This window comes from Varanus komodoensis, unplaced genomic scaffold, assembly GCF_004798865.1.
Source record: "Varanus komodoensis strain SLA01 unplaced genomic scaffold, ASM479886v1 scaffold91, whole genome shotgun sequence".
Classification (NCBI taxonomy): domain Eukaryota; kingdom Metazoa; phylum Chordata; class Lepidosauria; order Squamata; family Varanidae; genus Varanus; species Varanus komodoensis.
The window spans coordinates 35,091-55,148 of NW_025336610.1; the positions used below are offsets into that span (position 1 = coordinate 35,091).

The 20,058-nt window shown below is 63.7% G+C and overlaps 1 protein-coding gene across 2 annotated transcripts in view; it reads left to right on the forward strand.

The window, feature by feature from the left end:
• The window catches only part of TRIM3 (tripartite motif containing 3), a 17,908-nt gene extending 1,873 nt beyond the window's left edge, over positions 1 to 16,035 (forward strand). The window contains exons 1-11 of one of the 2 annotated variants that reach the window (XM_044418629.1): positions 2,164 to 2,376; positions 3,869 to 4,112; positions 4,300 to 4,451; positions 4,562 to 4,742; positions 8,851 to 9,574; positions 11,105 to 11,208; positions 11,280 to 11,447; positions 11,957 to 12,125; positions 13,035 to 13,105; positions 13,554 to 13,694; positions 14,678 to 16,035. In XM_044418629.1, the coding sequence (XP_044274564.1) occupies positions 3,993 to 4,112; positions 4,300 to 4,451; positions 4,562 to 4,742; positions 8,851 to 9,574; positions 11,105 to 11,208; positions 11,280 to 11,447; positions 11,957 to 12,125; positions 13,035 to 13,105; positions 13,554 to 13,694; positions 14,678 to 14,830 (1,983 nt within the window). In that variant the 5' untranslated portion in view covers positions 2,164 to 2,376; positions 3,869 to 3,992 and the 3' untranslated portion in view covers positions 14,831 to 16,035. Of the gene's footprint in view, positions 1 to 2,163; positions 2,377 to 3,868; positions 4,113 to 4,299; positions 4,452 to 4,561; positions 4,743 to 8,850; positions 9,575 to 11,104; positions 11,209 to 11,279; positions 11,448 to 11,956; positions 12,126 to 13,034; positions 13,106 to 13,553; positions 13,695 to 14,677 lie in introns of those variants that run through there. The other variant, XM_044418628.1, reaches the window with a different exon arrangement.
• Positions 16,036 to 20,058: the final 4,023 nt, after the last annotated feature.

Consider the following 20,058-nt stretch of genomic DNA (forward strand, 5'->3'; position numbering starts at 1 on the left):
CCCTGTGTGCTTGGGCTTGTGCTTGTGCATGAGGGGGCGGCTGGACCCGTGCCCCTTTCTGCACAGGATCCTGTCCATGTTCCCTTGTGGCCATTGGCAGTCTTACTTTGTGTATGTGTGTGGAAAATTTGTGGCCCTCCATATGTTTTGACCCACAGCATAAGAAATGTGGGCTTACAGGGCCCTCAGGTCAATTTGGCAGAAAATAAGTGTTAAAAAGAAAATATATGTTAAAATATGGAAAGGGTGTATTAGTCTATTGCATGAAGAGGGCTTAGCCAATATAGGCAAGGGTGAAAGAAGTGTTAGGGCAAAACATCTGGGCAGCCGCACGTTGTCCGCTCATTCCAGGCCCGTCCCAAGGGGTCTGTTTCAGAGATCGTGCGGCCAAGCAGCCCCACCCTTCGCTGTGAGCCACCCGCTCTTCCACGCAGCTGCTTCCTTCGGTCCGGCTTTGGAGATGCACGGAGGAAGGGGTGCCTTCGCTCTCCGGGCTTCCCCGGACTGTGTCCTCCTCCCCGTTCCGTTCTGCCCTTCTGGATCTTCGGGCTCGCACGTGGTGGCCTTGGCATCAGCCCCACCAGCGCTGCCGCCTCTCTCGGGCCGGGACCGTACCAGCCCTGCTGCTGGCCTCGTCCTCGCTCTGACCGCTGCGTGGTTGCAGAGGATTCTGAAGGAGACCAAGCTGATCTGCAGCACTTGTGCTGCTGACTCCCCCCGGCCCTCTGCAGCATATGGGGTGCCCTCCTAGGCCCCATTGGCAGGCTGCTTTCAGCCATGCAGGGCCCCAGTGGCCCCCCTCCTGGGCCTGCTCAGGCCCCTCTGGTGCTGAATGTCGCGGGGGCAACGCTCCTGCTGCACCTCCAGCTCGGCCTGCCTGAGGCACTGGCACGGACTGCCGGGGAGAAGCGAGGGTGGCCCAGCTCTGGCGCAAGCTGCCCGGGCCACGCGTCTCTGTGCAGGCAGCCCCCCGCCCGGCCCGGCCCGGCCCGGCCTTCGCTTGGAGTGCCGGCAGCGGAGGCGGCTGTGCTCTCGTGAGCCCCGGGGGCCCTGCAGGAGAGGCAGCCCTTGCTCACAGGTCCCCGGCAGCTGTGGGTCGCGTGCCGAGAAGGCAGGGGGTGAGCAGGGGGAGGAGAGGGTGGCAGTTCCGCAGGGGCTGCATGGCCGGGGTGGTTGTGTTTGGGCGCAGCGCCCGCTGGCATGGCTGCCTCCGCGCCAGCAGGCTTCGTGTCGCTGGCACACCAGCCAAGCAGCCGCGCTCCGGGCTGGGCAGCCTGTCTGCTGGGCTGGTGCAGGGCAGGAGGCGGGGGCACCTGTTGCAAAGGGGGGGCTCAGGTGGGGTGCGCGGATGCTCTGACCACGTGGGCCAGATGGAGCCCAGGGATCTCTCTGCGCTCTGCATTTTTGCACACACGGATCTGGAGGGATGTTTGCGAAACGGGAGAGTTCAGGAGATGGACTTTTCTGTGAGAGGAGCTTCAGGTGGACGTTGTTGTTAATCATTAACGGTGCGCTCAGTTTTGCTGCCGGAAACCCTCCCGACCCAAGGGAAAGCGTTTTGTCCTGAAGCACGAGGTGAGAGGCCCAGTGGCCGCCAGGATGCCCCCCCCCCGTGCCAGCACCTGCGCCTGGCGTGCCCCTAGCCACGCCCCCTGCAGGGCTGCAGCACCTTCCGCGGGCAAAGGCCCCAGGCGCGGGAGCAGCCCGGCAGGAGGGTGCCAGGCCTCCGCCTGCCCAGCTCCTCAGCCACCTCGGGGAAGAGGGAGCCTGAAGCCAGGCGTGGCTCGTAGCCTCAGGCGGCCTCTCCCCACAAGTCCACCATCCCGGCTGGCGGCCGTCAGCACTTCCGGGGCAGCAAAGGCCATATTTGAACTAAACGCCATGAGAAGTCCTTCCTCTTATCTGTCCTAACCCTAACCCGTCAGCTTCGTGGGATGAGCCCGGGTTCAAGTGCTATGGGAGAGGGAGAAAAATGTCCCTCACACCGTGCATTGTTTGGACACCCCACCCTGCTTCCTGACCTGCCTTTTCCCCCACGGCGGCAGCTGCTCCATGCGCGAGGCGCTCGGCTGCCCTTCTCCGCACCTTTTCCGACTGAACGATGTCCCGTTTTGGGTAAGGGGCGGCCCGACCGCAGCACTCCGCCTGCAGTCGCTCGGGTGACTTCCAGCACTTGAACTGGCAGTGCAAATTCTCCAGCTGCAGTCGAGATGCCATCTGGGACCAAAGGCTGAGCCCTCGCTGACTGAGACCTTTCATAAAATCGTCTCCTCCAAGCATTTTGCAACGAAACCTAATGGAAATAAATTTGCAACAAAATTGAAAAAGTAAAACAACTAGATGTGCCCACACATAGAATGCAGCATCAGAAAGAAGGTAAATGCAACTGATTGCAGGGATAACTATTAATAAAAGGGTTAAAAGTGCTTTCAAACCTTTGAAAGCTTCTTCAACACCCTAGAAAAATGGGAAAGCCTAGTTCTGAAAAGGTCACAGTGTCAGTACCAGGCACGCTTCCCGTGGGAGAAAACTGCAGAGCTGGAGGCCACCACGGAAAAGCCCGGAGCAAGACGTGGGGGGTGGATGCCTGAAGGTGCACAGCGGGGCTCCTTCCCTTAGCTCTGGGGGTCTGCGTGAGAGCTGCTTACAGGCTCCTTGCGCAGAAGCCACGGTGCTCCTAAAGGGATCCCGTTGGCCACTGTGGAGCCGGGATGGTGGCCACGGGGCGTCTGGCCTGACCCAACGTGGCTCTCGGGCCTGGTGGACATCGAGGGCTTCGTGCACCAACGCTGGGCTGATGGCTGGCAATTGCAAGGAATTTGAGGGGGCTCAGATGGGCAGTCCCAGATTCTGCATCAGGTGGGGCAAAGCTTGGACAACCACCTGCTGGGGATTTCATGAACGGAGCCGGGGGTCAGGCTAGATGGCCCCAGAGACCCCTTCTGACCCGCCTTGTTCCTTTGTTTCTGATCCCGCTGTGGCCGATCGATGGGCCCTGAGGTGGTGCACGAGGGACTTTCCCAGCCCTGCTTCTGCAGCAGAGGATGCGGGCAGCGGCTCGGGCCTGAGGTCTGGGGAGAGGGGCCGCTTCCCCTGCCCTGCTTGGCACCCACTGCAGGGAAGGCCCACAGTGGGGCTGCCCCGTAGCTGCTTCAGCCATTGACCTGGCCAGCGGGGAGGGGCTGGCTCTCCTGTGCTCCAGGCAGCCGTGGCCCTGGGCCCTGGGGGGCCCCAGGGAGCCCCAGGCAGGGTGGCCGGGAGCCCCGGCTCCAGCACACGCCGCGGGAGCCGTGCCTTCCACACTGGGAATGGCCAGCCGGGCTGGGCACCGGGTGGCCTCGCGGGTGCTTCGCTCTCAGGGACCCCCCCCCTTCTGCAGTCGGAGCAGGGCCTCGCTGGTGGGGGGGGCAGGGCCGCAGCGGGGCCTGTGTGGGTTGCAGGCCCAGCCGTGGGGGGGGGTGTCCTGTGCAGCCCCCACAGTAGGGGAGGGCAGCAGGGGGCTGCCTGGCCTGGGGTCTGCAGCACAGGGGTCTCTGCAGGGCCAGGCGGGCTGGCGGGGAGCTGGGAACAGCGGGCTCCCCTCCACTCCGCCTGGAGCCCATGGCCTCCGGGAGGAAGGCGGGGGTGCCCGTGGGAGCTGGGGGGAGCGGGTGGCCACAGGGTGCTGTGGGGGCAGGGATGGCCAGTTGTCGAGGGGAGTCTTCTCAAGGCCCCGTGGCCTGTCTGACGGGGGCCTCGGAAGAGGACCGGCTCCTGCCACGCGTCCCGTGGGCCCCTTGCTGCTGGGCGCCAGGGCCTAGTGCCCCCGGCCCGCAGCAGTCCATGGCTGCCTAACCCCGGCCTGCCTGCCTGCCTGCCGCCCGCCCAGGTGCCTGCAGAACTACATCCCGCCCCAGAGCCTGACCCTGTCCTGCCCCGTGTGCCGCCAGACCTCCATCCTGCCCGAGAAGGGGGTGGCCGCCCTGCAGAACAACTTCTTCATCACCAACCTCATGGAGGTGCTGCAGCGGCAGCCTGACGCGGCCGGCCACGAGGACGCCGGGGCCACCATGCTGGACTCAGTCGGCGCCGTGCCCGGCAAGCCGCTGTCCTGCCCCAACCACGAGGGGAAGGTGGGTGTTGTGCGCCGCTTGGCTGGCATGGGGGGGAAGTAGCTGCCCTTGTGGGCGGTGGGGCTCCTTCACAGGGCGCCGCAGCGGCTCCAGCACGGACCCTCCGGCGGCCCAGCGGTGGGGGAGTGGGCCGGACCCAGACCCGGACCCACGCCCACTCCCTCTCCCTCTCCCTCTCCCCACCCAGATGATGGAGTACTACTGCGAGTCCTGCGAGACCGCCATGTGCCATGAGTGCACGGCCGGGGAGCACCGGGAGCACGTGACCGTCCCCCTGCGCGACGTGGTGGAGCAGCACAAGGCCTCCCTGCGGCGGCAGCTGGAGGCCATCAAGAGCCGGTCGGTCCTGGCCAGGGCGGGGCGGGGCGGGAGGGGCGGGCGGCTGCCACCGGCCGGGGGCCCGGGCCAGGACAGGCTGGACTGAAGGGGCGTCCCCCCTCCCCTGCCAGGCTGCCCCAGCTGGCCTCCGCCATCGGGCTGGTGTCTGAGTTCAGCCAGCAGCTGATGGAGCACAAGAACGATGCCGTGGCTGAAATCGGGAGCACGTTTGCCGAGCTGGAGAAGGCCCTGCACCAGCGGAAGGGGGTGCTCGTCCGGGACCTGGAGGCCCTGTGCGGCGCCAAGCAGAAGGTAAGGCCGGGCTGCCCCCATCCCCAGAGCGGAGCCACCCCACTCCCTGGCACAGCCCCGCAGGGGGAGAAGGGCGAGGATGGGGGTGGGCCTGAACCTCCCCCAGCCCAGCCCAGCCCAGCCCAGCCTCAGCTCGCTCCCCTGAGGGCTGCCGGCCGTAGCCTGGCGGTGCCCCCTTCAGTGAGGTGCACGGAGAGCCGGTGGCCAGCCAGGAGGAGGCCCAGCCCAGCATGGCAGAGCAGCTCCTGCCCGGGAGAGCGGAGGCACTGAGCCGTCGAATTGCGGAGCTGGAGGGGGCCCGAGGCCACTGGATCCAGCCCCGCTCAGCCGGGCATCGTGGCTGTCCAGCTGCACCTTGAGTGCCTCCGGAGCATGAGGCCCCTGGGTGGCCTTTAAGCAGATGTAATCAATCAATCAATCAATCAACCATCCATCAATAGTGTGGGAGAGCCCACCTCCGTCCCAGGTAATTGGTTCCATTGTTGTACTGCTCTAAAAGTCCGAAAGCTTTTCCTGATTTCTGACCGGATCACCCACTGGCAGCAGCCGTCTTTGACTTGCTGACTGAGCCAAAGTATAGAAGGTCAGCCGCCCCGAGGTTTCGGCAAGGGGCGGCATAGAAATGTTATAATAATAATAATAACAACAACAACAACAACTGTGATTTCGTCACGGTTAACAGTAAAGTTCTGTAATTCTGTGGACCTGATTTTTGTTTTCATTATATTCAGGTGCAGCCCTGCTTTTGTACTTCCTTCCTTCTTTCACCTTCATCAGGAGTCATTTCTCTAATTGCCGTCTTCTAATTGTGAGGTGTATCACCCGCATAAATTGATGTATTGATGCATCTTCCACCAATTTTCACTCCTTCCTCTGATTCAAGCAAAGGCAGACCTGGGAAGAGGTCATTCTTGTAGCCTAGGTCCTGCAAGGGCCGCACACCAAAGCTGCCTCTGGAGGCTGTTCCCACCTGGCAAACAGGCTCCCTGCTGGTCCGGCATCCGTCGCGCCTCTCAGGTCGGCCAGACGCACTTCCAGAGACGGCCTCTTCGTTATGAGAGGCCCCCTCTTGACTTGCGTGCTGCATCGGCTGCACCGACGCGGCAAAACGAGAATAGAGGCAGAACAGGAACTCTGCTGCATCACTCGAGGCGTTGCATTATTTAAATTATATTTTTGGTAATTAGGGAAAACAGTTTCCCTAATTTTTTGTTTCTATATTTAGACTGTTAATTGATTGTTGTAAATTGCCTAGAGAGCTTTGGCTGTCGGGTGGGATAGAAGTTAAATAATGAATACGAGTGCGTAAACGGCAGCTTCTTATCCGTGAGTACACCCCATTTCTTCCAGAACCAGCCGTAGCTTCTCAGGATCCATACAGTTGAAGGCTTTGCTGTTGCCTAGAAAGCACAGACCAATCTTCCTCTGAAATTGTCTGGTGCCAGCGCATACCTGCGCGACTGCCTCTTCCTCTTCGGCACCCAGCCGGAACGGCAGCGTGCCTTGCGCCACATTGGCGGTGCTCTTGGTTGCAGCCCTTCGAGCATCACTCTGCTCATGTTCGAAACGGAGGCAGCGATCCTCTGGTGCGTGCGCTGCTTTGCATCCGCTTTCTTGAGGACTGGGACGTCTGTGGAGCATGTCCCGTCCGTGGGCCAGTTTTGTTTTCCGTATTTATTGACATAATCTTGAGAGAATTTGGACCGATTGATTTTCTGCAGCTTGGAATAGTGATGTTGGTACCCCCTCCACTCCAGGTCCTCGGCCCTTTGCCAGCGCTCGCAGAGCAGCCTTCTAATACTGCAGACTCTTCTTCAAAAGATTCCTCCTCTAGGGCATCTGCCATCCTTTCATCTCTTCTGTTAAGTTCTCTTGTATATAGAAACACAGAAACAGAGCAAGTCAGAAGTGGTCTCTCGGGCCATCTAGTCTGACCTCCGGCACCAGCTGGCTCCGCTCACGACATGCCCACCGTATGCATGTCCAGCCTATCCTTGAACACCCACACCGATGGGGCCTCAACCACCTCGTGTGGAAGCCCACTCCACGCCCTAGCGATCCTGACTGTCAGGAAGTGCTTCCTGGCACCCAAATTGAACCTTGGTTTCCTGAGCTTGGCTCCGTTGGAGCGCGTCCTTCCTTCCTCTGCAGGGGAGAACAGGCCTCTGCCCACCTTCCCTTTGTTTTCTCCTGGTGAGATAGTATGTTCACTTGTTTGCCTGTTAGCATTTCTAATCTGGGTTGGATTTCCCTTTGATCTCTTGTTTCTCCTCTTCTGTTGTTCTCGTCTATTTCTTTGCACTCCTCCTTCCCATGGTTCTTTTGGTCTCTATGTGATGGTGTTCTGGAGTCTGACTCTCTTTCTGCTACCTTTTGCTTATCCATCTTGCCTGCCCTTGGCCGTTGTGAGTTGTTCTTCTGTCACCCATTTAGGGCTTTTCTTCCTTTTGGCTGCAGGAGTTTCCATTCTCAGCACCTGGAAACTCCTAACTCGGAACTTGCCCTTTCCCAGTGCTGCTGCGAATCTCACTGGCCCCACCATGGAGCCTCGAGGGAGCCCGCTGTCCACTCCCCCCGGCACGAGGATTGCCCACCCCTTCTCTGGCACTTCTTCTGGGATCGCTACAGGGACTCCGGAGTCTCTGGGCAAGGGGCATGTTCTCCTGGCCCAAACCGAGCTGTGGTTTGGAAGAGCAGAAGCTGGCGCGCTTCCTCACCACGTCCTCTTCAGTGCTAATGATTCTTTTCTGTGGCGTTGCTGTTGTTGTTGCTGCTAGTTGCGAAGTCACGTCCGACCCATCGCGACCCCATGGGCAACATTCCTCCAGGCTCTCCTGTCCTCCGCCATCCCCCGGAGTCCACCTAAGCTCACGCCGACTGTTTCAGTGACCCCATCCAGCCACCTCATCCTCTGCCATCCCCTTCTCCTTTTGCCATCTATTGTTCCCAGCATCAGGCTCTTCTCCAGGGAGTCCTTCCTTCTCATTAGGTGGCCAAAGTATTTGAGCTTCAGCTTCAGGATCTGGCCTTCTAAAGAGCAGTCAAGGTTGATCTCCTCTAGGACTGACTGGTTGGATCGCCTTGCAGTTCAAGGGACTCGCAGGAGTCTCCTCCAGCACCACAATTCAAAGGCCTCAATCCTTCGGCGCTCAGCCTTCCTTATGGTCCAGCTTTCACAGCCATACATTGCAACTGGGAAAACCATAGCTTTGACTATATGGACTTTTGTTGGCGGGGTGATGTCTCTGCTTTTTAGTACGTTATCTAGATTTGCCATAGCTTTCCTCCCCAGGAGCAAGTGTCTTTTAATTTCTTGGCTGCAGTCCCCATCTGTGGTGATCTTGGAGCCAGGAAAATAGAATCTGTCACTACCTCCTTTTCTTCCCCATCTGTTTGCCAGGAAGTGAGAGGACCGGATGCCATGATCTTAGTTTTCTTGATGTTGAGTTTCAAGCCAACTTTTGCGCTCTCCTCTTTCACCTGCATCAAGAGGTTCTTTAGTTCCTCTTCACTTTCTGCCGTTTTCTGTGGCATAGAAATGGACAAACAGAGGCTTGCCCTTGTTCTGATTCAAAGCTATGGCTTGACGTGGGGATCCCTTCACTGTGGAGAATGCGTGATAGGAACTGTGTCTGCCCGTTTGCTGGTGCTGGCAGGAAATGGAGACAGTGGGGAGGAGGCAGCGGCACTGAGCAAGTGCGGGTGCCTCATTCGTGACCCTCTGGACTGTTCGGTCACGGAGGATGGCCTGGGCAGAGCCGGTGCCCACCAGAAGACTTCTGTGGCAGTGGAGATTCAGGGCTTGCTAAGAGCTTGGTGTGGCAAGCTTTCCTTTCCGTGAGCCTCCCCTCCGCTCCGCTCCGGTGCACTGGTGCTGGATTTGTGAGCGCTTCGCCCCAGTTCAAAAGGCTGTCAGGCTGTTGGGCTGGCACGTTCCTAAATCCAACGGCCCCCTTGCGAGAGGGTGCTGCTACCGACGTGGGGGGCTTCGTGGCTGGGGGAGGGCCAGGGGCGGCCCGGCCGTGGCGGCCTCGCTCCTCCTGTGCGGGGCTGTGGACAAGGCCACCCCGGCACCCCTGCCCACGCCCAGGGCCGCTCGCCCCCGCAGGTGCTGCAGGCCCAGCTGGACACGCTGCGCCAGGGCCAGGAGAACATTCTGAGCAGCTGCAGCTTCACGGAGCAGGCGCTGGACCACGGCTCGGAGACGGAGGTGCTGCTGGTGCAGAAGCAGATGAGCGAGCGCCTGAGCGAGCTGGCGAGCTGCGAGTTCCCCGAGCAGCCCCACGAGAACGCGCAGGCGGACTTCGTGGTGGAGACGGAGGGGGTGCGCAAGTCCATCCTGAACCTGGGCGTGCTGCTCACCACCAGCGCCATCGCCCACAAGACGGTGGCCACCGGGGAGGGGCTGCGCCACGCCGTGGTGGGCCAGCCCGCCTCGCTCACCGTCACCACCAAGGACAAGGATGCCGAGCTGGTGCGCAGCGGCGGCGCCTGCCTGCAGGCCGAGGTGGCGGCGCCCGACGGCACGGCCGTGGAGCACGAGGTGCTGGACAACAAGAACGGCACCTACGAGCTGCTGTACACGCCGCGCCACGAGGGGGACCACCTGCTCTCCATCCGCCTGTACGGGCAGCCGATCCGCGGCAGCCCCTTCCGCGTCAAGGCCGTCAAGGCCTCCGACGTGCCGCCCTCCCCCGACGACGTCAAGCGCCGCGTCAAGTCGCCCAGCAGCGGCCACATCCGCCAGAAGGCCGTGCGCCGCCCCTCCAGCATGTACAGCAGTGGCAAGAAGAAGGAGAACCCCATTGAGGACGAGCTGATCTTCCGCGTCGGTCAGTGCGCGGGGGGGGGGGGGGGGCGCCTGTCCATGGGCAGCCGGTGGGAGAGGGGCACAAAGGGGGGGAGCTGGGCAGCCCGGGCCTCTCCAGGGATGCCTCTCCGTGTGGTGGGCCAGGCCCCGTGTGCCAGGTGCTGTACAGGCAGGCTGGCCACAAAGGAGGGCGACACGCGTGGACCGGGGTGGGCTCAGGTAAGGAAAACCGGGACCGGTGGGGGCGGGGAGGCCCTGTGTCACGGCGGTTCCTCTCCCACTTGACCGGCTGATTCCAGGAGGTGGTGCTGGGGACGCGCCATGCAGCCACGCCGTGGGTACCCCAGGGCTGCATTTTGTCCCCCGTGCTATTTGGCATCAGCACGAGGCGTCTGGGGAGGCTGTGCCTCTCGGCTCTGCCTCTTCTCCCTCAAACCAGCTGAGGCACTGGCTGCTCCACATCGGCGCCTGAGCATGGCAGCGGACTGGCCGAGGGCCAGCGCCCGGGATGCCGTCCAGGCACGGAGGGAGGCGCAGCTGGTGGGGTGGCGGCTCCGCTGTCCCGCTGGGAGATGCTCGGCCTGTCCTGGCGGGGCTGCACTCCCCCTGGGGACACGGTTCGCGGTCGGGGGCGCTCCTGGACCCGGAAGTGTCACCCGGTGCCGTGGGGCACCTGCCGTCCGCTCGTGCTGCTGTGCCAGCGACGGCCCCACCTGGGCAGAGGGGCCCGGCCGCAGTCGTCCATCTCTGGCCGCCTCTCCTCGGGTTGCTCCATGTGCCGCGCGCGGGCCGGCCTTTGGAAACAGCCTGGAGAGTCGGCGTGACGGAGACTGCCGGACAGCAAGGCTGCTGCCGGGGCGGCTCGCAGGGGCCGCCATGCCAGTCCTCGGCCAGCCGCACTGGCCGCTAGTTGAAGTCTGGGTCCTAAGCAGTGTAGGACCTGAGGGTCTCAGGGAGTGTCTCCATCCCTACAAGCCTAACCAGGCCCTAAGATCTCCCTCTGGGGCCCTGCTCTGGGAGCCTCCTTTGAAGGACCGTCACGCCAGCCACAGCCCCGCTGACGGAAGTCCAGGCCCAGCTCAAAGTGCTTCGAAGCCCTGCATGGCGTGGGGCCGGCCCGTCTGAAGGATGGCTCCTGCCATATGTACCTGCCTGGACCCAGGGGTCATCTCTGGGGGTCCTTCTCCCAGAACCCTTCCAAGGAAAGTGAGGCTGGGCGCCACTGGCAGGGGGGCCTTTTGATGGCGGCCCCCACTTGCGGAGTGAGCCCCCAAGGAGATGTGCCTGCACCTCCCTTGCTTCCCCCAAGAGGCACTGGGGACGACCCTCTGCTCTGCTCTGCTCTGCTCTGCGCTGCCGCCCTGCTGCTTGCCGATTCGGTTGCAGCTGCGGGTGTCTGACGTCCTCGTCCGTTTCACGTTTGTTCGCTACCCAGAGAGCCTTGGCTGTGGGGGTACAAAATTAAGCCGGTGGATCGGACGTGGCGGGGGGGCCCTGCCCCGGAGCGCGTCTTCCCAGGCTGCTCCTGGCTGACGGCGCCTTCCCCCCGCAGGAACCCGGGGCCGGGAGAAGGGGGAGTTCACCAACCTGCAGGGGATCTCCACCTCCGGCAGCGGGCGCATCGTGGTGGCCGACAGCAACAACCAGTGCGTGCAGGTAGGGCCCCTGCCCCCCCCCCCACGGCCACCCCGGCTGCCGGCGGCCTCCTGACACCCCTGTGCCTGCAGGTCTTCTCCAACGAGGGCCAGTTCCGCCTGCGCTTCGGGGTGCGGGGCCGCTCCCCGGGACAGCTGCAGCGGCCCACAGGGGTCACCGTGGACCTCAACGGGGACATCATCATCGCGGACTATGACAATCGGTGGGTGAGCATCTTCTCTCCAGAAGGCAAGTTCAAGGTGAGCACCCTGGTGAGGCGGGAGCCCCCAGCCGAGGGGCACAAAGGCTCGCCCGGCGGCGGGGCTGGGGTGGGGGGGGCACAGAAGCAGAGCGAGCCGGGAGAGCCTCCCCGGGCATCGGCCCCCACCCGGCCCCCGCCGGAGCCGCCCACACCGTCCCCCCGCCTGGACCCGCAGTTGCGGCTTCTCTGCTCGAGGCGGACGTGCCGGTGCCCCGGGGCCGGAGGGCAAGCCAGGACAGGCCGCGCCAGGGCGTGCCAAGGGCCATGCGGCGCTGACAGGCAGGGCGCTCAGGAGGCCGGGGCCACTGTGGGCCGGGCCGTGCGTCCTCCGGGCGCCTCTCCAGAGGCTTGGGCGGGGAGTGGCCTTCGCTCGCTGCCCCCGAACGGAGATGCCGCCGGGGCTGCGAGGGCCCTGGCGCGCTCTCCCTGCTGTGCTGCGAGGGGTGCAGGCCTGGCGGCCCCCGCAGCTCCCCGGTCACGGGTTCTTCGCCACCGCTTTCCTCGCAGACCAAGATCGGGGCAGGCCGCCTGATGGGCCCCAAGGGCGTGGCGGTGGACCGCAACGGCCACATCATCGTGGTGGACAACAAGGCCTGCTGCGTCTTCATCTTCCAGTCCAATGGGAAGATCGTGACCAAGTTCGGCAGCCGCGGCACGGCCGAGCGCCAGTTTGCAGGTAGCCGGGCCAGCAATGTGCTGGCAGGGGCCGTCTCGCACCTGCGTGCCCCCGGGCCCCTCTTTCTGCCTGGGCCGGCGGCCCTCGAGCGCCCACCTGTGCTTCCTGATTTGCGCTGCCGGAAAGGATGTCCCCTCAGGCCTCCACCAGTGACTCTGACCGGTGGCCACTGAGTTGTGTGGCCACTGGCCCTTCCCTCCTCGTGGCCAGTGCAGCTTCCTGGCCAGGAGATCAGCAGAGCCCTCCCGTTCTGTGGCCGCTTAATTCATTCAGTAGAGGTGCCCTTGTGTGGAGGGACAGATGTGGCTGTCAGCATGGGAGGAAGCACCGTCGGCCAGAAAGCTCTATTGCATTAGCGTTCGGTTATTGTGTGTCGTTTTTCCCCGACGGCACGCTAATATGAGAGACAGAGAGAGCAGGTATGTGGCTTGGCGTCCTGCAACGGCCTTCAGGGCCCTGCCCGCTCTCCGCTTCCGCGATTCCACGAGGGAGGGAGGGAGGGAGGGAGCGCGAGGAGCGCTGCAGGATCCACGGGGATCTCCTTCCCCTTTGTGCTGAAGCCGCGCGCGGCACTGCTCTGCTCTGCTCTGCAAGCACATTTCTTTGTGGACGGCCGAGAGCACGGGCCAGGCTGGCCCACGGACACGGCCAGGGCTGCGCTCGCTCCCGCGTGCGAGGCCCCCAGGCCCCGGGGCCTTTTGCCCTGCTGGGGCTGTGCAGGGCGGGGGGCCTCTTCCTCACTGGCCGGCAGGCAGGCAGGCAGGCAGGGGAGATCCACGCAGCCCGCCGGGCCTCCTGCTGCCGAGGGCCCTCTCTGCGCCCCCCACCGTGCCCTGCCCCGCCCCGCCCCGACTGACCCACTGACCGCGGGGCCGGGCCGGGTCACTCGCTCCTCGCCTCTCCCCTCAGGGCCGCACTTCGTCGCCGTGAACAGCAAGAATGAGATCGTGGTGACCGACTTCCACAACCACTCGGTGAAGGTGGGGCTGCGTGCAAGCCGAGCGCACAGGCGCCTGCGGCCGGCTCCGCTCGCACAGGGGCCACTGCCGCCCCGCCGCACTGCTGTGAGCAGGAGGGCCGGGGCACTTCCGGGCAGCGGCCTGGCCTTGCATCCCGGGGCCCGGGGCCCGGGGGGGAGGGCTGCCTCGGCGAGTGGGTCCCCAGGGTTCCGTGGCACCCATGCCGCTCCACGTGCAAATGGTCTGCCCCCAGCAGGGGAGCTCGTGGTGGTCGTTCCCACGTACGGCCGGCACCGGATGTCCGCCGAGGACCAGGGGTGCGGAGGATGGTGGCCGGTGGGGAGGGGGAGCCGCGGGGCTGAGGCCGGGGGTCTGTGCGTGCTCCGCTTAGGCCCTCCCTCCCCTCCGCCACCGGGAGGCAAGGCGCATGGGGCCGGCCAGCCAGCCGTTGATCTGCCCACCCCCGCAGGTCTACAGCGCCGACGGAGAGTTCCTCTTTAAATTTGGCTCCCACGGTGAGGGCAACGGGCAGTTCAATGCCCCGACGGGGGTGGCTGTGGACTCCAACGGGAACATCATCGTGGCCGACTGGGGCAACAGCCGGATCCAGGTACTGCCGGTGCTGGCGGGGAATGGCCCCCGGTGCTCCACCGGGTCGCCCTCCTGGAAGTGGGGGGGGGGGCTGAGCCAGTGGCCTGCCCCCTGTGCACACTCGGGCGGTGCCGTGGCCGCCGCCGGTTTCGAGGGAGCCCTGGGCCGGCCCCCAGATGTGTGAGGGAAGCTGCCCCCCCGGGCTTCCCAGTGCTTGGAGCAGCGCTCCCCTCCTGGTTGCTGCATACCTCTGGGCTGAGTCTTCCTGCTGCTAAAAATAGGCGGTGGGGCTGTACGTCCCTTGGCAGCTCTGCTGCAGCCTTTTCTGGGCAGCTGCCGCCGCTCTTTCCCCAGCAGGCAGGAGTCCCCGATCACATGGGTGCAAGGAGCAGCCTGGCGGGTCCATGGACCCCGCTGGCACCCTCGAGGGGGACGGCACTGGCCAGCCAGAGGCCCCCGGCAGCTTCCAGCCAGGCGGGAGGCACCGGGCCCAGCTCCCCCTCCGTGGCCTGCCCACAGCAGCTGGTCTTAGCAGGACACGGCCCTCCCCTGCGCAGGCCCCATGGAGCGCTTTTCCGGGAGCTGCCGGAGCCACTGGCTGTGGCCGCATCTGGCGGCGTGAAATGCGTGTGCATCGCATGCTGCACAGAGCCCTTCCTTGGCTGCCTGGCAGCCCCTGCCAGGTGATCCCATGAGGGGGGAGCTTTTCTCCCGTGGACCCTCCCCACAAAGCCCACGGGCTTATCCTTCGCCCTTGTCACCCCAAAGGGGCCCTTCCATTCTCCGAAGCCCCGAATGGGCCGCGTCCCTGATGGGAAAGGAGCTGCGTGGGTCGCTGCCCCCGAGCCTCCCTGAGAGGGCGGGCCAGAGCGGCACGCCTGGGATCCTGCCTCCGGCTGCTCCGGACCTTTGCCGGGACGTGGCACGGCCGGGCCGCGCTCGGGGACGGGAAGCATGGCGCTCCCCCTTTGCTCCCCCTGACTCTCGCCCCCTCCCCGCCAGGTTTTCGACAGCTCGGGCTCCTTCCTGTCCTACATCAACACCACGGCGGACCCGCTGTACGGGCCGCAGGGCCTGGCGCTCACCTCGGACGGACACGTGGTGGTGGCGGACTCCGGCAACCACTGCTTCAAGGCCTACAGATACCTGCAGTAGCCGCGGGGGGCAGGCTGGGCGGCAGGGGGCGCTCGAGTCCCCACGGCCCCCTCCCTGCCCACCTGCCGGCACTATGGACAGCGGGGCCGGGGCAGAGCTGGCCCCTCGGCGGGGCCGCCTCTGGGTGCCGCTCGGGCTCCGCACGCGAAGGAGCCGAGGCAGCCACGGGCCGAGTTCTGGCGCTTCCTGGGGTGTGTGTGGGAGCTGCTCTGCCTGGCTTCTCCACAGGGGCCACGGGGGGCGAGGGGCGGCCCCTGCACAGAGCCCATGGCAGCTGCTGCGCTGCGCCCCGGAGGCCCCTGCCCTCTCTGCCTCCTGCCCCGAGGGGCCCAGAGCCGCGGGAACTGGCCCTTCCTCCTCGGTGGGCCCCGCAGTGCCCGACACGGCCCGCCTTCCCAGCCTGGATCTTCTCTGCACTTTATCTCTGTCCAGGAGGGAGGCCGAGGCACCCCTCCGCCCTCCGCCCGGGGAAGGGCGGGCAGAATCCGCAGCCCGTCGTCCAGCCACGGGGATGGGGCACCGGGGAGAGGCCTCCAAGCCAGGCAGGAAGGGACAGGGGGTGCCCCCCCCGGGCAAGTGCCATGGGGGCTGTGCAGCAAGCGGAGAGGCCTGGCCCCCTTGAAGCAGGACGCTCTGCCTGCCTTGCTCAGGTGGGTGGCCGACTGGAGCCCCGCGCCATGGCATGAGGGACTGCAGCCGCGCGGGAGGCCAGCCTGCCGGCGGAGCGAGGCAGTGCTTCCCGTGGCTGCAGGCTGGATGGACGGACAGGTGCCTGCCGGAGCCGGGCCTGGCCCAGCTTCCTGCCCGCCGGCCGGGGTCCGGGGCGGTTGCGCTCCCACGGCAGCAGAGCGGCCTCCCGCAGGCGCGCCTCCTGGTCCCCCAAGGCCTGTGGCCACTCTGCAGGCCGGCAGGGGCGGGCACTGAGGGGCTCTCCAGATGAGCTGCCCCCTCGGGAGAGCCGGGGGGGGGCTGATTTGGCGTGCTTTTCCCCCGCGGCCAGGGCTGTCCCTCTTCTTCCTCCTGCCTTCCTCCCAGGACCTGAACCAGCCCCTTTGGCTCGCAGCAGGAGCATTGCAGCCGCGGACGGAGCTGCTCTCGTCCGCCCCCTCTCCCCACAGCCTTCCACACACACTCCAGATGGGCCGGGCTGGGCTGGGCTGGGGCAGCCATGTGCTAACAAAATGTATGTAAAGATAAATAAATGAATAAATGAATGAATAAATAAATAAAATGTATTCTGAAAGGTGGGTGACTTCCCGTTTCTGCAGGAGATGGCTCTGGCGCTGCGGCCATGCCTTGCTCGGCCCACGGCATTTGCCCCTTGACCCGTTGCCGCGAAAGCAATGAGCTCGTGGGGTGCGTGCCGGGCAGAGGCTCCAAACGGGACAAGCGCTCAAGCGGACGCCACGGAGAGCTGGGGGGCTGCTGGCGGGAGCCGAGGGTCGGGTGGCGTTGTGCCACCGCTGCTCCTGCCCCCCAGCAAGCGCCCTCTGGCTGCCCTGGCTCCTGCCCCCACAGCAGCCCTGTGGGGCAGGAGGCCGTCGCCCCCTCCCCTGCACACTTCGAGGGTGGGCGCTCCTGGTCCTGCTCGTGGTGGCAGCACGCGGCCGACAGGGCCAGTATCGGCCAGTGAGCCCCTCTACGAATTTGCCCAGTCGAGCCACGCAGTCGGCAGTCCTTCAGCTGGGGGGCCCCGTTCTCGCAGCCGCTCGTCTCCTCTTGCCTGCCCGGCGTTTCCTGCCGTGCCGCATCAATGGGCAAACACCTGAGCAGAAAATGCTCTTCCGACCCAACTTCTCCGCGCCACAAGCAGCCGCCTTCTCTGCACTTTATCTCTGTCCTGGGCTGCTCTCTTGGGCTGGCTGCTCTGACTCCCCCGGGGTCCATTTTGCCGCTCTTCCAGTATCCCTTTTGAGGTGCAGGAAGCCGAACAACGCACGCCGTCCCACGGTGCTCATGCCAGACATACGGGACTCTGGTGCACAACTGCCCTTCGCACGGCTGCTGCCAAGGACCACGTTTCCGCGCCGCTTTCAGCAGGGCCTCAGGCCGCCTCTGCCAATGGAGTGGCCCTGCTCCCCGCTTCCTGGGGTGGCCTGCCCGAGTGCCCCAGTTGCCGAGGGCCTGGGGCAGGAGGAGGTTCCCCTGCCCTGCCGGAGGATCCCGGGGGCAGCTGGCTTGCTGCCGTGTGTGCGGAGTGCTGGACAGGGGGGCCTCGGCCTGATCCAGCAGGACCTCCCTTGTGCTCTTAAGGAGCCAGTGGGCTTGTGGCCACCAGCAGCCTCCACCCGCTGCCCTGAGTCTGCCTGTCCCCTTTTAAAGTGACCGCCAGCACTTCCTGGGCAGCAAAACCCACAGTTCAGCTCAACCTGGGGCTTCTTTCTGTGTACCCTGCACTTTCCGCCAGTCGTCTTTCTGGGATGGCCCCGGGTTTGAGTGCTATGGAGGAAGGAGGAAAATGTTCAGAATTAAACCCCTTTATCAGGTCTCCCGACTTCGAAGCAAAATAGCCCCAGTTGTTGTAGGTGCTCAAGCCCTGCTTCATCCTCATTACCCTCATCCGGACCCCAAATCATCTCCAATTCCTAACTCAGCAGTGTCCTTGTTCCGGTGGGACAACCAGATCTGAACGTGGCATTTCAAGTGCGGTGGCACCGGGGACTTGTGTAAGGGGGGCGAGATCTCGGCAGCTCCGTTTTCTCTCCCGCTCCTAATTCTGCCCCGACTGGAGCTTGCTTCTGGCAGCAGCCGCACCCTCGGCCACCGTTCGAACCGTGCGGTCCACCCCCGCCCCAGGCCCAGCCGTGCAAGCGCCGAGCCCCTCCGCATAGTCTCGATGCTGGGCTGCTCCGGCCCCACGTGCCTGGCTCCGCGCTTGCATGCACCTTGGAGGGATCCTTTGGAGAGCCCCCCAGTCTTTTCTGGTTTAAACCATCCTAAACACACTGCTTGCTGCAAAGTCCAGCCCGTTTATGAATAGCCTGACAAGGACTGGTTCCTGCAGGAGTCTCTCGGTTGCATTGTCAGTTGTTCTCACTGTTTTTTGTTCTTTAGTCAGTGATCCACAAGAGAACCTCCCCTCTTATTCTGTGAGTGCTACATTTGGCATCCGACCTATCACTTCCAGGCAAATAGATGGGGAAGAAATGGAGGTAGTGACAGATTTTATTTTCCTGGGCTCCAAGATCACCACAGACAGGGACTGCAGCCAAGAAATTAAAAGATGCTTGCTCTTGGGGAGGAAAGCTATGGCAAATCTAGACAGCATACTAAAAAGCAGAGACATCACCCTGCCGACAAAAGTGCGTATAGCCAAGGCGATGGTTTTCCCAGTTGCAATGTATGGCTGTGAAAGCTGGACCATAAGGAAGGCTGAGCGCCAAAGGATTGAGGCCTTTGAATTGTGGTGCTGGAGGAGACTCCTGCGAGTCCCTTGGACTGCAAGGTGATCAAACCGGTCAGTCCTAGAGATCAACCCTGGCTGCTCTTTAGAAGGCCAGGTCCTGAAGATGAAACTCCAATACTTTGGCCACCTAATGAGAAGGAAGGACTCCCTGGAGAAGAGCCTCATGCTGGGAACAATTGAGGGCAAAAGGAGGAGGGGACGGCAGAGGATGAGGTGGCTGGATGGGGTCACTGGGGCAGTGGGTGTGGGCTTGGGTGGACTCTGGGGGATGGTGGAGGACAGGGGGGCCTGGAGGAGTGCTGTCCATGGGGTCGCGATGGGTTGGACACAACTTCGCAACTAAACAAACCATGTCCCTTTGGTGAGGACTTTGTCAAAGGCCTTTTGGAAGTCCAGGTCTACTGCATCTTGCCATCCACGTGCTTCCTGACACACTCGTAAAGTCTAATACTATGCTGAGTGAGACTTTCCTTTGTGGAAGCCACGAGGAGCCCTTTCCTGTGTGCTGAGGGATTCTATCCTTAATGACACTTTCAACTACTTTACCAGGGCAGACTTAGAAACATAGAAACAGAACGAGTCAGAAGGGGGTCCCCGGGCCATGTAGTCTGACCCCCGGCTTCAGCTGGCTCCGCTCCAGACTTTAAGCTAACCAGCCTGTTAAATCCTGAATCCCACTGGATCCCCTTTCAAACATGGCATTTCACTGCCCAGTTACCAATCCTCTGGTAAAGAGGCTGATTGTGGCGCCATGTTACATACTTTGGTAAGAAGGCCAGCAATTTCTTATTTGATTTTTTAAGAACTCCAGGATGGACACGGGGTGGATCTGACGATTTACTGATTCTCCGTTTGTCAGGAAGGCTGAATTCCATTGTGTGTCATTATTTGCCTCGATTCCTTGCACTCCCTTTCTGAGCAAGTTCAGGCGCAGGCGTCTGTCCCGCATCTCCTGCTGTGACGCCAGATGCAAAGGACTCGCCTCACTTCTCTGCCACCTCCTCACGCGCCTTCAGCGCTCCGTGAACGGCTCGGCCGCCAGTGATCCAGCTGCCCCCGCGGCTGGTTCCTTCTGATATAAACAATTACTCAGCGTCGTTCATAGGATGCTCCCCAAAATGTTTTTCTGCGTTCATCCTCTGCTGGCACCTCCCTTGTGCAAACTGCGTGCCTTTTTCCCCATTGGAAAATGCCTCCGTTTTCTGCAGAAAGCCGCGTCTCTGCCATGGCCTTGGCGGAGACTTCATGGGAGGCCTCTGGGAGCAGCAATGTCCGCCGCATCATGCGGCTCTCGCCACTCTCGCAAACCCGTCCGCGAGATGCGCGGGGCCCTAAGGAGCCTTTTCCCCGGGCCGGTCCAGCAGCGCATCCCGGGAGCCTCGTCCAGGGAGGGGAAAGGGCAGCCCGGCCGCGCCGGCGCAGCGCAGTCCTGGGGCTGAAGCGCGCTGCTTCCCGCAGGGCCGCCTTCTCCGCTCGCCCACTAATTCAGCATTTCAGCCCTTCGCCCCGTCGCAGCCTGAACCCTTCGGCCGCCGACCCGGGAGACGCTTCCGCTCAGCAGCCCGGGATGGCCCCGCGCCTTTGCCAGCGTCTTCCGAGAGCTCTCGGACGGGGCCGCACGAGCCGGGCTAGCGCCGCCGCCGCCGCCGCCGCCGCCCCCCCGGCTCCCGCGAAGACGCGGCGCCCCGCCCGCAAAGCGCGGCCAGCGCAGCTTCCCCGAGAGGGACGCCGGCGCCGGCCGCCTCCACCGGCCCGGCTCGGGCGACTCCCAACGGGCCGGGGGGGCGGCGGCGGCGGCGGCGGCGGCGCTAGCCCGGCTCGT